Below are 15,508 nucleotides of genomic sequence, written 5' to 3' on the forward strand. Positions count from 1 at the left end.
AATATAAACAGTGGTTCAGATCTATTCAGCAGCAAAATTATATTCTTAGTACTTTTTTTCTCAGTACAAAAATAAATGAATCTGTTTCTCCTAGTTTAATGTAGTGATCACAGACATGGTGGAATTTCTGTAGAACAGACGACAATCTTCCTGTCATGTCTCCCTCCATTACATCACATTTAACAACCTCACCATTTCTGTTCACAGAGGAGGCTAACTCGTCACCTTTATCTGTCATTCCACTATCCTTTAAAACTAAACTATCACATTGTCCAATTTTCTCTACAGCTTGAGAATCTAAATCATGAGGTAACAAGGAGCTACTTTTGTAATGTTGTAAATGTTTTAAATTTTGATCAAAGCTTTTCTTAGGATCATCCACAACTTGGTCTGAGGAATCAGCAATATTTAAATTCACTGTATCTGCATGCAAGGATGTTTTTGATTGGTCACCCACAACAAAACAGTAGTCCTCAGTATCTTTGGTTTGTGGGTGCCTATCATCTTCACCCTTATTTTGGCCAGGCTGTACACAAGGTTGATACCAATATCCTGCATTTTTTATGATGTGGTGCATTTCTTCACTGACCAAAAGGACAATCATTCCATTCTTCTTAAGAACTCTAAAACAAGCACACAGAGAGAAATTACTGATAAACATGGAGTTACGGAGTTACACGACATTTTATGATTTCAGTCAGTTTATAATACCTGTAAATGACTTTCCTTGTGACAAGTAATATTTGCTTACACAGTCAAACCTTGTTACCTCTAACCTGACAGGACTAAGAAAAAATTTCGCGATATCCAATGGTTTGACATATTCAGGTTGTAATAAAATATTCAAGAAAAAGTGATTAGAAATTTTAACTACTTTCACATATTCATGGCATCTGAACTATCAAAGTTCAAGATAATGAAGTTCAACTGTACACATATTATGATAATTACAGTAAAACATGCTTATAGCAAACACACTTATAATAAATTGATGACTACAGCTTAGTGATTTTCATTTCTCATGGCTATAAAATATATTGTGAACTTAACAGATTAACGGATTATGTTTATAACAAAGAAAAAATCGTCCGTCCCTGGTACTTCGTTAAAAGCTTGTTTTACTGTATACTTTATTTATGCTAGAATACCTGTGCATTTCCTGGAGTAAAGAAGCATGAAAAGCAATTGATGACTCCTTGACATTGTACTTCTTTCCAAATGGGGTGTCGCACACTATACCATCAACACTCTCAGCAGTTAAAGGCAATGCTGAAAAAAATCCAAAAAATATTGTCTGTAATATCCCAATAAACTTCTTTGTTCACTTTCATTTGCCCCCATAATCAAAGATTCTGGGGCATATAGTTTTTGTCCTGTCTGTCAGTCTGTTTGTCTTTTTGTCGACAGAAACTTTAGTACAAATATCATTTCTGCCTGAACTTTCAGTAAGGCGTGATATTCTCAGCTATACATAATTAGCGTCTCTCAAATAGTGACCTTGATGCTCATTGGTTGCCAGATTAGCTCATCAATACTGAAATTTACACAGCTTTTCATTCACACGTGAAATACACATGGAATAAAAATGGTTCAGATGTCAACGAGTGACGCAAGGAACCAATTACATCATTTCTTACAGTAAAGAGGTGTGGCTTATGTCATCTCATTGTTTGTTAACAACAATCTAAAGTTGCTACATGTAATATTATTAATTTCTTAACCAATGAGAATCTAGGTCACCATTTGAGAGACACTAATTACGTATCACCGGGATTGTCATACCTTACTGAAAGTTCAAGCAGAAATGGTATTTGTACTAACCTTGCCCATAACTTTGGATTGGTTGGAACTTTCATATGTGTATTCCTTGTGAAAAAACCTTTCTTTAGTTATCAACATATTTGACCTCTTGACCTTGGGGATTGACCTGTTTTTGTAAAAGAACACCAAACTTTAACCTTGGACATAACTTTTGAACAGTTGGGGCTAGGGCTTTCATACTTCACATCTGTATTCCTTGTGACAAGACCTCTCCTTGAGTATAAATATTTTTGACCATGACCTTGGTGTTTGACCCACTTTTAAAATACTTTAACCTAGGCCATTACTTTTGAATGGTTGGTGCTAGGGCTTTCATATTTCACAGTTATATTCCCTGAGCCAAGGCCTTTTTTGAGGAATAACATTTTTCATCTCTTGACCTTGACTGTGGAGTTTGACTTGCATTTGAGAAATTTTAACCTTCGCCATAAGCTGCCATACAGAGGCATCAGTGTTTTGTAAACACATCTTGTTTGTTGGTAGTTTTTGGAGACTGGTAATGAAAAAATGTTCCCAAAATCAAATTTTCCAGAGTTTATTGTGAAGATACTTTTGAAGACTTTTGAATGTTAGGACAAAAAGTCAAGATGATCAAAAACATATTGTAACCCCTGCAGTCACATGTACATGTAACACCTGAAATAGAAACTGCTTCCTTACCTCTACAATCCCCCTTGATTAACTGAAGTCTGTCCTGTACTTTCCCAAAGTTAATGTTTTCCTGAGCCAACTTCAATTGATCTTTGCTGATATCACAACCGATACAAAACACTCCCTGAAAATTACAGATAATATAATATACAAGAAAAAAATTCACACATATACATTAAAAAATTAAAAGAGATCACTCCATGAAAGGATTGGAGTATAAAACGAAGTTTTAAATTCCATAACACAGTAGAAAATAGTACATTCCATGAAAAGTACAGTGCACATTAATTATATATTCAAATTTTGTAGAGTATTATGCAGAGGAGGTGAAAAAAATATTAAAATGTTGAGTGTAACACTGTACCTCAATGTGTTTTGCTGCCTCAAGAAGAATGGTAGCTTTTCCACACATGGGATCCAAAATTACACCATGGTTCTGAGGATGGAAAAAGTCACTATATTTATAATGATGAAATTAAGGTTAGTGGGAGAAAGAAATCTGTCATTTAATTAAGACAACATACAGTCACTATAATTATAATAAATGCATGTGCATAATGTTGCAAGTACAGTTAAACTTCGGTATCTTGAACACTGATATCTCGAATACCATGGATATGTCGAAGGGATTTGGAAGTCCCAAACACTTATTCTGGAAGTATTTTACACTTGATATCTTGTGATCGAATCCTTGGAGATCTCGAACTTTTTACTCGGTCCCATTGAGTTCAAGATAACGAGGTTTGACTGTCTGTTTAAAAAATAACCTTAATCCCCAGGAAATTTGACATGATCCATGTGACTGGTCCCCTTAATCCATGACATTTCACATATTCTCTCTTGGACAATGGGACTCTTAAACAAAAAGAAGGAGGTCACATGTTAAAACTGTTAATGTGGATATAGTTAATTATATTGTTAACTATGCAAATCAGTTAATGAAACCATACTAAATAAAAGGGGATATTTCTTGCAGCACCAGCGTAACATCTTGTGAATGCTGAATGTTTGTTTGTTTGTTGTTTAACTTCCCTCTTGAGAATTTTTCACTCATTAGACAGATGGAGATGCCACCACTTGCCGGTGGAGGGCTGCAAATTTATACCTATGCTCGACACTTAGGGCCATTGAGCAGTGAGGGATCTTTTTTGTGTCAACACCTACTGTGACACAGGACCTCAGTTTATACTGTCTCATACGAAGGATCGGTCTCCATGACCCATACCACAGTGGATTCGAACCCGCAAAGTAAGGATCAGCTCCCTACTCTGCAACTCTACAGCAGATGCTCTAACCACTGCGAAACATGGGTGACAGAAATTTAAAAAATGCTGAATGAAATTAATACATGTGTACAAAGTCATAGGGAAATTTCTCCCAACATTTAATTTTTCACAATTACAGTATGCAGAAGAAACGGTGAAAATCATTATGAGTGCACACAATGTGATACTTACCTGGTCAATGGAATGCCAACACTAACATGAATATCATTTACTTGTATGCAGACCTGGTAAAGAATACACAGATAAAATCAGTCTGACAACAGTTTAGAGTAAATATAATGAAATAAAAGTGTACTAGCTTGTTGCTTTATATTTTTATAGTACAAATGTCAATTTCAATTGTACTCAACATGATCACTATGCGAATACTCTGTTACGTACTTCAATGTCTGGATCTTTGAAATTTACATTCCATCTCATCAGCTGACTAAGTTTTATTCCAATCTGTTTTGCCAGTAACTGCATGAAGGAAAATATCTTAAGAACATGTAAATTTTTTTTGTTTTTGTAAAGATTTGTAATCAGATATATATTTTTTGGAACACAAAATTGAAAGTCTTTAGAATTTACAAGAAGGTGAACCTTGAAATTGAACATTTTTTTTTCACATTTTTAAACACTGTAAACATACTTTTTTTCCATGGGATAGAAATTCCGCAGAATCACAATTTTTTATAAATCCACAGGTAGATTTCTAGGATTGCCCCTGTACGTCTTACTTGCACTTAAAGAACGCAGCTGTGCCAAATTTTCATGGAAAAATGTTATGGCATGCATTGCATAAATTAATCCCATGCAGCAAAATGTACGTCTACAGTACAAGTTTGTAATACCCAAATGAAGCAAAATTAACCAACAGTGCAAAGAAATGCATTATCATATTTGTTATAACATTGTAGGTACATCAATTAAGTTGAATTTCGGTATCTTGAACATGGCTACCTTAAATACCATGGATTTTGAAGTCCACAAGCGCTTATATTTTAAGTATTTTACCCTGGATATCTCGAATCCTCGGATATCTCGAAGTAATTTCTTGGTTCTGTGAAGTTCGAAATAACGAGGTTTGACTGTACAATAAAATACTTTGAGGATTTGCATTACACAGAGATAATTAATATACAAACTGACATTTATTACTTTCTGATTATATACCGTAGAATCATTTTAATTGGGGGGGGGGGGGGTCAATGCCCATGGGCAACAAAAATTTTACTGGTTGTAGGGACATATATGTAGTCTCGTGAATGACCATGGTGAGTCATATATACAGAAAAGTTTTATGAATCAATATAAATCTACAAAGTTCATTCATTGGGATGTAAATTAAAGGGTCTACAGGTGACCAACCAAACCAAGAACATTGGTCCCCCTCAAACAATGACATTTCCACAGTACAATGTATATTATCCCTAGTTAACAGTAATACCTGAGCACTGACTTTTCTTCCCAACACACCAGAACATTTACACGACACTCTGAAGCTGGGATTCCTCTCCTGTTTGATTTTCTTGGAGGGAGGACCTTCCCCACCTACAGGAATTACCTCCCTTTGTAATTTGCCAACATGTCTGGATTTGAGGTGTTCTATCACAGTTATGAGGTCTTCGGTCTTCCAGGAATCTTCATTTAGAATATCTGTCCTCAGGTTATTTAAAAATGTAGCCCTGTCTAGATCTGCTTGTGATAAAATTTGAATAAACTGAGAAGAAAGAAACTGAAAAGCCATTCCTTGATTATCTGTTGTCTTTTAAAAAATCCTTATTGTCTTTTTTTTAATTCCTTGTAAATCTTAAAAAAGTCATATTAAGTCTTTGTAATTTAACTATGAGGAAACTGTTGATAATTAAGTGAATTCAATCTCTACTTTTGAATAAAAATGAAATACATGTACAAAACAATAAGGCTAATTAAGAACTAAGTACGTTACGTATTATTCGAAGGCCCACAATTTTTCGTATTTTGATATACACGTTTGCAAAAATATAACTACATGTACTATGTACATGTAGAAGAAGATTGGTAGATTTGATATATGCATAACAAAATTTCGCAAGTACGTTGATTAGAGGTATTCACAGGATTTAAACATCCGTTCTTTTCGGAAATTGCTATTTTTTCCACTATTTTTACAACAAATTCCCAAAATTGAAGTAGTGCACACCCCTCGAGCAAAATAAAACATATATATTTGAAAATGATTTGATAAAAGACAAGCAAAAATAATGGTAAGAATTTGCTCGAGGAATGTGCAGTATGTTAATTTTGACATTTCATGACTATTTCCGGTGGCGAATACCAAGTTAGTCGAGAGGCTAGTCTTGTCCCATGATCCCTTGCACTTCGTTATTGGCCCAATAACGAAGTGCAAGGGATCATGGGACAAGACTAGTCGAGAGGCGAGTTCTTATCTAGGAGCAATAATAATGGTGTATTTCGTGTAATTATGTTAAAGAAATAAATTTATCATTGATTGACCATATTTATATAGCTCATACAAGTATATTTGTCATGAAAATAGCATAAAAACTAAAAAAAAATGTTTTATAGAAATGATAAATTACGATATTTTTTTAAACAACTAAGCCTTACACTTGATAAATGTTGCCAGCAAGAAGGGAAGAGATCAACTTAATATACTAAAGCAATAAAATAAAAATGTTCAGCTGACAAATGAAATCACTAAAAGTATTATTGCAGAAAAGAAAATGCTTAAATCCTAGCCTTTATTTTATCTTGCTACTGAAACGGCCTAGTTGACGTCTGCATGTATGTAAATAAATTACGCAATAAACTCAAAGATGACGTCACAATAGGTCCCCTTGCAACACATTTTTTTTTTTTGGAAAGGGGGGGGGGATAAATTCCCAATCTTTTGGATGCTGTTGGTCAGGACTGATCAGATTAATTAATATTCTGAAGTTTTGTATTTTCAGTCATTTATACAAGTGCACGGTTGATGTTTCAATATATTTTTAGATTTTATAATACACGCACAATATAAGCGTGTTGCATCTGCATCTGTATATTGTAGACATTGCCGTTAATATTATGCAAAGCCATATAAAAACAAAGGCTCATATTTCACCTAGTAAAAGAGCCACAGCGCATTTGATAGGCATTTTCGTCTACTCTACTAGTGATTCCTTAAATTCATTGTTTAACCAAATTTTGTCATACAATCTTAGTTTATACATGCGTAAAACCATACCACACAATAATGATATTTCAATATTAATAGTTTCCTCATATGATAAATATGAAAATTATCCAGTTTGTATGGAGTATATAGTAAATATTGAGGTATCCACCTAAAGATGACAAACTGTTTTCAAAGACCACCCTTAACCAGAAAAAAAAAACAACTTTTGAAGGATTTTATTCGGATATGACTGCACTTCTAATTTTGGTTAAAGGTGGTCTTCATATTGAAAATGATGAAAATATATATTCAATTTTTCTTCTCATATAATCGTAAGATTTAGCAAATTTATTCATTCAACGTCATTGACTTCGTTGGCGCAGTGGTATGATTGCTAGAATGTAAATATGGTGATAGCGAGTTCAAGTCCCACATTTTTCCATTTATGCTTTCTTAAATTTGTTTTTCTTTGTGTATCTTTTCTACGTTTTTCTTTATTACGTTTTACGATATACATAATTTCAGAAAGTTATAATATACACAATACACTTTGAAAGTAGCTCGGGAAAAAACAGTCCTAAACTATTTCATTAAAGTTTGCAAATTCATAGCTACTTGTTTTATTTTTATTGATTTTATAAATCTTTTGTCTCAGAATTTGAGTATTGAACAAATTAAATGATTGTCATTTGACATACTTGCAACTACGAAAATATAACATTCGTCCTCAAATCATATTACATAGTTTGATCTTGAATTGAAAAGGTATATCTATAAATAGAATCAGGTGATTTCCTTTTAAATTCTTGAGTCAGCCGTGTCGTCGGAGAGGCAGCAATGGCTTTTTATTTTTTACCCGTATATTCTACTTAAGATCATTCCACATACCAGAGTTGTAATTTCTTATCTGTCGAGGATCCAGTGAAGTTAAAAGAAGACTGGAATGAGAAAGCGACAGAAAGGTCCAAAAAGGAATTTCGGACAAAAAAAAATAAATAAAAAGCTGTATCGGATGATGGGTTCACTTTTCACAAGGTTAACTGTCTAGAAAATTCTTGCACCCCACTACGGCAGTGTAAGTGTATCACACAATTTAATATAAGTACTGTGGAACAAAATTATCTGTCAGTGTGGACAAGTCTGAAAACAAGTTATTTATCAGGCACGAAGAATCAGGGACGCTGGGCTCCTTCCCACTTTTTTCCGAACTTTGAAAATGTTCATTGAAAGACTAACACCCCCCTCTATTTGCTGTAGCATAGGTAAAGTTTAGGAATTTATTGTATTGGGGGAAAATTGGTTGTGAAAAAAAAAAAAAGTTTGAACCTACCGTGACACGGGACCTCGGTTTTTAGGTCTCATCCGAAAGATCCGCAACTTTCACTTCAAAGTGCCGAGCGCTTGACGAAGGAACAATTGCTTATTTTTTATCGACTTAGGTCGGTCGCAGCCGTGATTTGAACACATGACCTTCCGATCACGGCGCGAGAGCTCTACCTGGATTGAAAAGCAGGCGTAAGTGCCTATAATCATTCTCTCCATAGGTTTGGTATCAAAGGCTCACAATAATTACTTAAAGATAGGCTCTCATATTGAGCGAAACTTAAAGCAACAAAGTCGAAACTTCAAGCAAACAAAGTCGAAACTTCAAGCAACAGTAGTTATTTATAATTATATTTACGTATTTAAAAAAAAAGATCGTAAAAGTGTTCTTCAAAAAAGTAAATGTTTATACATGTTTATTTTTACTTTATTTATTTATTTATTTATTATTTATTTATTTTTTTGAGAAGCTATACTAAGTTGGTGAAAAAAGCCTCAATAAGTTGCTAAAGAAAATTCGATAGAAGGTTGCCCATGCCAACTATCCAAGAGAAATGCTACAGCTTGTTTCGGGGGGGGGGGGGTTACTTGATTCGTGCATTTGAGAACCATCTGGAGACATATAAAATTATTAATCGTATGACTGTACTTTTTCAGGTTTTTTTTTTTTTGAAACTTTTTCAGATGACAAGACAGAAACGTTTTAAACACACTTTGTTTAGATAAATTCGTGAATGACGTCGCGAGAATGGGCTGGGGAAATTGCCCTTTCAATGTTATCTATTAATTAAAATTTCAAATACTTTTCGAAAAAATCTTTAATGCTTTCTCATAAACTTTTATAGGGAATCTGACATTTTTAAAATAGTGTTAAAAGTTTTAATGCAATCTTAAAAACAAACCAAGTAATTCGCATAAAAAATAGTCTAGCTTTTAAAAATCAAACTCTTGCTTGAATACGATTAATAATCGGATACTTATAATAAACGTACTATTAAATATACGTTACGCATTTCTCTCTCGCTCTGCCCCTCTCTCTCTCTCGTTTTAAAATCATATAAATTAATCTTTTATTTGTAAGTATATTGTCGGACCCAAAAGCCAAACTGTTTGTCTCACTCTGGGGCCGTTATTTAACCGTTCGATGGGTCAACAAAACGCATTTTGCCCGAGAACCTAGTCAATAAATGTTTTGTTATACCTTTGTATCTTGTGCAGGCTTCCATGATGTAAATTTACTTAAATTCACACTGCGGTTAAAATTGGTCAATTTCGTCACTGTCGAACACCAACGATTGCAAATGAAATTTAGCTGATCCCGCCCACAATTTTAACGTAAGCGGTCCAATTTCTCATCGATAGGTCAAATATCTTACTCCGCGGCCAAACATCGATTTTTTTTATGACCGCTCAGTATAACATTAGGAATGTGTATAGATTTATATAGAAACCAATTTTTAAAGGTATATATAACAAAATTTTGTGTTGTACTCTGGAAATCTTCAGAATAAAATCTGAAATATTGTAGGAAGCAAATGTCAAAAGCGATTTGTGCATGTGTGTATAAATGATAGAGGCTATATTCGAATGATTAAAATTCTGTATCAGACAAGGGCGGTCTGTGAGAAAATGGATTATCTGTAAAAATCTGAACAGAAACTTTGAGTTGGTAAAGTCATGGAAAGAGAGAGGCGCTTCACAGTTGCTGATCTTGTAAATGCACAGTTACGCGGTAAAATAAAAAAAGAAATAAAACATGGACAAACAAAATTAAATTATACTGGTACGATTGTTAGCAATATAAAATAAAATTGATGGAGAAACGTTTTTAATAAGCGGCTATTGGACCAAACTGAGTGAAATGTAAAGGGAGATTTTTTTTTTGAAAACACCATGACGCAATGTTTTTTGACGTTTTAATGTAGCTCCAGGGATACCAAACATGTTGATTTTAAAAATTAAGTAAATTGATTTCTGTTAAATCGAATGGAATGAAACTTCAAATAAATATTTTATATGAGAAAATGTCTTCTTTTTTAATATTTCTTGAAAGTAATATAACGAACTTTCCAACAACCCTCGTATTTGCGTAGCGTCGCTAGGTTGACGTCATAACGTCATATAGTGTTATTTTCCAAAGAAACTATCTATATTCATATAACGTTGTAGGAAAATTGAGTTGAGATAATTACAAAAATTAAGCTGAATTAAAAAGATGACATCTTAGGCATGTTTCAAAAATATCTTCATCAGATTTGGGGACAGGGCCGATTTTGGTCCGTAACGTACTTTCTTCTTTCTGAATTACACCTAAATATAGAATGATATACCTTTGTATTTCTTTGAGTCTACATGCAAAACCAGTGCAAATGCTCTCTCCACAGTCTTCAACTGTAGAATGTTCTCAATCTGGTTCACATCGCCTTGAAAATATACTCTGCCTTCAGAAACGGGAACCTGTATATAAAATGATGCATTTATAAATATATAAAGGATGTTGGATGTTTTACAATTGTACAATATACAGTAACCAAGATCTAAGTCTACCTGGATCTATATTGTGAGAACATGAGATAGATATATTTATAAATGTGGTTAAACACATGTTAGTGTTTCTTTGCGAAGTCGATGGTAGTATTTATGGAATAACGTTCGATTAAGCTAATACATTCTAGGAGGGGTAGAATGAGCTCGTGTGGAATAGGTAGTTTACCTGTGTTTGGTAGTAGGATTTTTATGTTTTTTGAGATTTCGCTGCCTTCTGTGCAACAGAACCCCCCCCCCCTCTCCCTCCCAGTTTCAGATATGGTTGTGATTTTTTTATTCAAAATAATTAATGTTTGTTTGAACTGGTGAATATTTAGAACATAAACATCTTTATTTAAAAAAAAACAACTTCTGAGGCCTCTCCTATTACATGTGTAATGGTTTGGGCCGTGGATATCTCAGTGGGTAGCTCAGTCGGTAGAACACCTGACTAGTGATGCAGGAGTCCCGGGTTCAATTCCCGGTCCAGGTGAAGGTCCTGCCAGGGCAAATAAGAACTTGAGTTGTGTCTTTGAGCGCGAAGACAACTTAGGGAGGGAGGAATGTAATGGTTAGGGCCGTGGATGGGTAGCTCAGTCGGTATAGCACCTAACTAGTGATGCAAGAGTCCCGGGTTCAATTCCTGGTCCAGCCATACATTTTCTCCTTTTCCTTTTACAGATTTGGTGCCGTTAACCACCCCTGGACTTGCAGGTGAAAGTCCTGCCAGGGGCAAATAAGAACTTGGGTTGTGTCTTCAAGGGTGAAGACAATTTAAGTAGGGAGGAATGTAATGGTTAGGGCCGTGGATATGGCCTGGGTAGCTCAGTCGGTAGAGCACCTGACTAGTGATGCAGGGGTCCCGGGTTCGATTCCTGGTCCAGCCATACATTTTCTCCTTTCCTCTTACACATGATATCGATGGATATATTATAAAAAAAACAAACAAATATTACCAAATCATTCCAAATATCAAACTCTTTGCGCACTTCTTGATATGCAAAAATCTCTGTTCCTCTGCCAGCTGTACAAAAGAAGCGCATGATTCTACTTTCATTTTCAAAATAGCTCTTCGATATAGGAAACAACAAAAAGTCTCATTTGTATAAATAATGCAGCAGGACATTTCTGATTTGGCAATTTCTATCCAAAATTATTAATAAAAAACATTTTCATTCAGAGTTTCCTCGTAAATTCTCTAAAGTCAACGTTTCCTGAAAGGTAATAGTAAAATTATTGTAAATATTTTCAATTTAAGACGAAAAACCGTAATGCAATGTTGTGTTTATATTAGCAACGGAAATTTGATAAGGAAATTCTGTCCGAATTCTGCCTTCTGTTACTGAAGCTAGTAAATGACTGATAAGAAAATTTAGTAGTAATGTATACAAACATAATTTTATACTAAAGTATATTGAATGACAAGGCATTGTAGGCGTATGCCCAAAAATGCATGTGTAACTATATTGTGATCTTATTCAACTAAAGATTGTTCTTTATTTGTACTTATATACAGGAAATGCTGTAAGGTACATTCCTAAAAAATGATAGTGGGTAAACAGGTGTGTAAATATATGTCAGTATGAATCAGGTCTCAAAATCTCAGTGGTACGTTGCACCAGAGGCTCTTGCCAGGTTTGAATCCCAGTTGAGAACTTGATTTTTAGCAACCTGTTAATATACAGTTGAACTTCGGTATCTCATACACTGATATCTCAAATACCATGGTATGTCGAAGTGATTTGGAAGTCCCAAACACTTATTCTTTAAGTATTTTACCCTCGATATCTTAAATCCTCACAATTATCTCGAACTTTTTCTTGGTCCCATTGAGTTCAAGATAACGAGGTTTGATGGTATGTAGAATTTTTTTCAGAATTTTTCAAAATTTATTCCTCAGTCTCATTGTATTTTTTAATAGATAAATCATAATGGGTGGTAAAGCAGTCATGGAAACCAGATTAGAAGATTTTGTGAAGTCAAAAACTGCAGAATCAGTGTATTTAGATTTATCAACTCCATCAGTAATTGTGGTAAAGAGGAGGGGGAAACAGGGTTCAATTCTTCTTGGAACATTTTGGATGAACGTTTTACAGCATCCAAACAACTATCCAGTCCAAAGATACCCTTACAGAAAACTGTATGATAAAAACGGACATTACAAAGTCATGTTAAGAGTGGACGATGTCTCCATCACTGTCTACATGACCACTGGTACTCTAACAGTTCAGGGCAGTTTTGTCTTGGACTGGTTTCTGAAGAGATTTTCCAAGGTTATGGATGCTTATGATATGCCCCCAATGGAGCCCCAGCCAGTGTCTGATGGATATTTGGAGCATGAAAGGAAGTGGAATGAACTCATGAAAAAAGATGCAGAAGAAAAAGGTAGAGTTGTAGTAAATTTTAATTTTTCTTCAATCAACTCTTCATGATATCTTAATCCAAATTAGTTGATCCTTCAAATCCCCTCTTCACTCTTCATATATATAAAGCTAGAATAATTAATGCAACTTTCCAAAGCAGACATATTGGGTACCAAAATAATCTTTACATAATATGTTTGTAATAATCATTACATTATTGCATATGTAATTTGTAGAAAAAATACTTCACAAACAGAGAGATCTAGAAGAAAAGGCCTTGACCCTGGACAATATGCCACCTCTAGAAATTGCTTATGCAAATGAAGAGATAAATCCCACAAGAGACCAGGTGACAGAGGAAAAGAAGAGTTCTGACAAAGAGGAGGCAACTCTTGAGGACCTCACTGATGACATGGAACTTCTATCACTTGACCTTGTGAGAATTTCACAAATGTCCTTATCCAGTCATATATATTACCATGCCAATTAACAAAAAAAAAAAAAAAAACCCAAAAACCAGAATATAACACATTGTTAATGCTAAAGACAACAAAAAATAAACCAAAATACTGCATTAATATAGCAACCATTCAGGTTCATATATAACTTAATCTGTATCCACTTCAGAATTGTGTGATAAAATTTTAAATTCTGTGTCATATATTTTGTGATTGCAAATCTAAATGTGCATTCTTTATTCCAAAATCAATAAATAAGTCTGAGTTTTATTATTACCTTTTACTTTAAAATTAAAACACTTTATATCTGCAAATACTACATTTTTGATTCTTAATGCATAAATGTTCAAATATTTACATTGTATACATATACATGTATTTTTCATTCTAGTGGACTGAAGATGTGTTAAAAAGACAACTGACACACCTTGGAACACCAGTAATTAAAGATGGCCCCACCTATATTTACAAACTCTGGAAATCTCTGCTTTCTCATTGGCTGTCCAACCCCGACTGCCATGTTTACTTAGCCACGCCCTTCCTTGACACCGAGAGAATGATTGACATTTGTGACCTTGTCCTCAAAAACTTCACTACAGCAAACATTGAAGCTTTCTTTGTACGCATCAAATGTAACTATACAGAAAAAATCTCCGATGTCAAGAGAAATGCTCAGAATCATTTCCCAGGTAAACAGCAGCCCGTCATCGAGTACAAAGTGTACAACAGCATTGTATATCCTCTATCTACATTCCACGCAAAATTTATTGGTTGTACGGATGGAAAGGGAGGAGCAGAGGTTATGGTTACTAGTGCCAACTTCACAGCTGATCACTTTAAACATCACAATACAGAGTCAGTCGTGTACCATACTATGTCTGAAGCTGATTTTATACACCGATTCATCAAACCTCTTTCACACTCAAGGCAAACATGAATTAACCTCCAGTTGTTTTTATTTAGAACGGTATATACATTTATGTAATTTACGCCTAAGAATATTTAAAGAGGCAAGAATATAGTGTATCTATTGTCAATGCAAACTGACATGATTAGTAATAGATTCACTGCATTGTCTCAAGCCACAGGTTTTGTGTCCATTCTATTTCCACATACAATAGAATGGACACAAAACCTGTGGCCTGCGACGATGAGATTCACTGTAACATTGGAATACTGCCTTTTCCTTATTTTACGTGAGTATATATATACTTAATATCGCAGTTGACTCCTAAAAATAAAATCAGGAGAATATAAATTCATAGGTGCTCTTTTGATGAAGACCATTTCAATGGTCTTCAGCAATTAAAGAATAAAAGCGAGTTATTTTATTTTGTGAGTGCTATTGTTTTCATAATCAGTAAAAAGGTGTATAGTAATATGTCCATTTCTTGGACAGATATCCAGTGTTAAGGTATATATCAGGTATACAAGGATAAATATGCGGAAAGAAGATAGAAAATCATTCATGTCTTATTTGCATTACCTATTCTCTTGATTATACTTGACAGGTTAATGCACTATCCTGTCACGTTGGTATTTGACAATGCTAGTTTTGTATTATAACAAAGAATTCAAAATTATTTATATGTTATCACTGCAAGTCATCACAGTTCAATCTCGAAAGAAGATAATTTCAAGATATTACAATTATGTACATGTACAAGGATGTTAAGAGATATTGAACGATAGTTGTTGTTTTGAAAGACTCATTGTTGCTATAATTATAATCTCATTAATTGAGTTTTTAAAGAAAATATTGCCAGTTAAAAGTGCTATTTAGCCAAATTTTAGAATATATTTATTGTTTTTCTTAGCTTCACTTTAGTGAAACATTATTTACAGAGTTTATTATTGTGTCTTTTAACACACTTTTATCAAATAAATATCTATGCACAAACATGTTTATCATCAATCTTCTTTGAGATTATATTTGAA

General features: G+C 34.0%; 3 protein-coding genes across 4 annotated transcripts in view; 2 read left to right on the forward strand and 1 right to left on the reverse strand.

The window, feature by feature from the left end:
* LOC133175534 (large ribosomal subunit protein eL36-like) overlaps positions 1 to 15,508 on the forward strand; it is a 415,093-nt gene that overhangs the window by 265,488 nt on the left and 134,097 nt on the right. The gene's annotated exons all lie outside the window — the stretch shown is intronic.
* Positions 15 to 11,794, reverse strand: LOC133201935 (THUMP domain-containing protein 2-like). Its single transcript, XM_061337726.1, has 10 exons — positions 11,706 to 11,794; positions 10,554 to 10,680; positions 5,188 to 5,435; positions 4,140 to 4,217; positions 3,930 to 3,982; positions 3,240 to 3,327; positions 2,837 to 2,908; positions 2,482 to 2,596; positions 1,149 to 1,269; positions 15 to 623 (listed from the first exon to the last, which is right to left on the reverse strand). Exons 1-10 carry the CDS (start codon positions 11,790 to 11,792, stop codon positions 38 to 40), a joined length of 1,575 nt encoding a protein of 524 aa, XP_061193710.1. The 5' UTR covers positions 11,793 to 11,794; the 3' UTR covers positions 15 to 37.
* LOC133201944 (uncharacterized) lies at positions 11,879 to 14,698 on the forward strand. Its single transcript, XM_061337734.1, has 4 exons — positions 11,879 to 11,970; positions 12,671 to 13,134; positions 13,349 to 13,548; positions 13,962 to 14,698. The coding sequence occupies exons 2-4, from the start codon at positions 12,681 to 12,683 to the stop codon at positions 14,505 to 14,507; spliced, it is 1,200 nt and encodes a 399-aa protein (XP_061193718.1). The 5' UTR covers positions 11,879 to 11,970; positions 12,671 to 12,680; the 3' UTR covers positions 14,508 to 14,698.

Source organism: Saccostrea echinata, unplaced genomic scaffold (assembly GCF_033153115.1).
Source record: "Saccostrea echinata isolate AGI-Se365-2 ecotype Australia unplaced genomic scaffold, CSIRO_AGI_Sech_v1 ptg000002l, whole genome shotgun sequence".
Lineage (NCBI taxonomy): Eukaryota > Metazoa > Mollusca > Bivalvia > Ostreida > Ostreidae > Saccostrea > Saccostrea echinata.

Bases quoted from the DNA above. Each gene is read 5' to 3' on its own strand.
- LOC133201935 (XM_061337726.1), bottom strand. From the start codon at position 11,792: ATGCGCTTCTTTTGTACAGCTGGCAGAGGAACAGAGATTTTTGCATAT. The intron at 4,218-5,187 runs GTATTACTGTTA...TCCTTCATGCAG, and splicing joins GAAGAAAAGTCAGTGCTCAG to TTACTGGCAAAACAGATTGG. The intron at 2,597-2,836 runs GTACAGTGTTAC...TGTAATTTTCAG, and splicing joins AGGCAGCAAAACACATTGAG to GGAGTGTTTTGTATCGGTTG.
- LOC133201944 (XM_061337734.1), top strand. From the start codon at position 12,681: ATGGGTGGTAAAGCAGTCATGGAAACCAGATTAGAAGATTTTGTGAAG. The intron at 13,135-13,348 runs GTAGAGTTGTAG...TGTAATTTGTAG, and splicing joins AAAAGATGCAGAAGAAAAAG to AAAAAATACTTCACAAACAG. The intron at 13,549-13,961 runs GTGAGAATTTCA...TTTTCATTCTAG, and splicing joins AACTTCTATCACTTGACCTT to TGGACTGAAGATGTGTTAAA.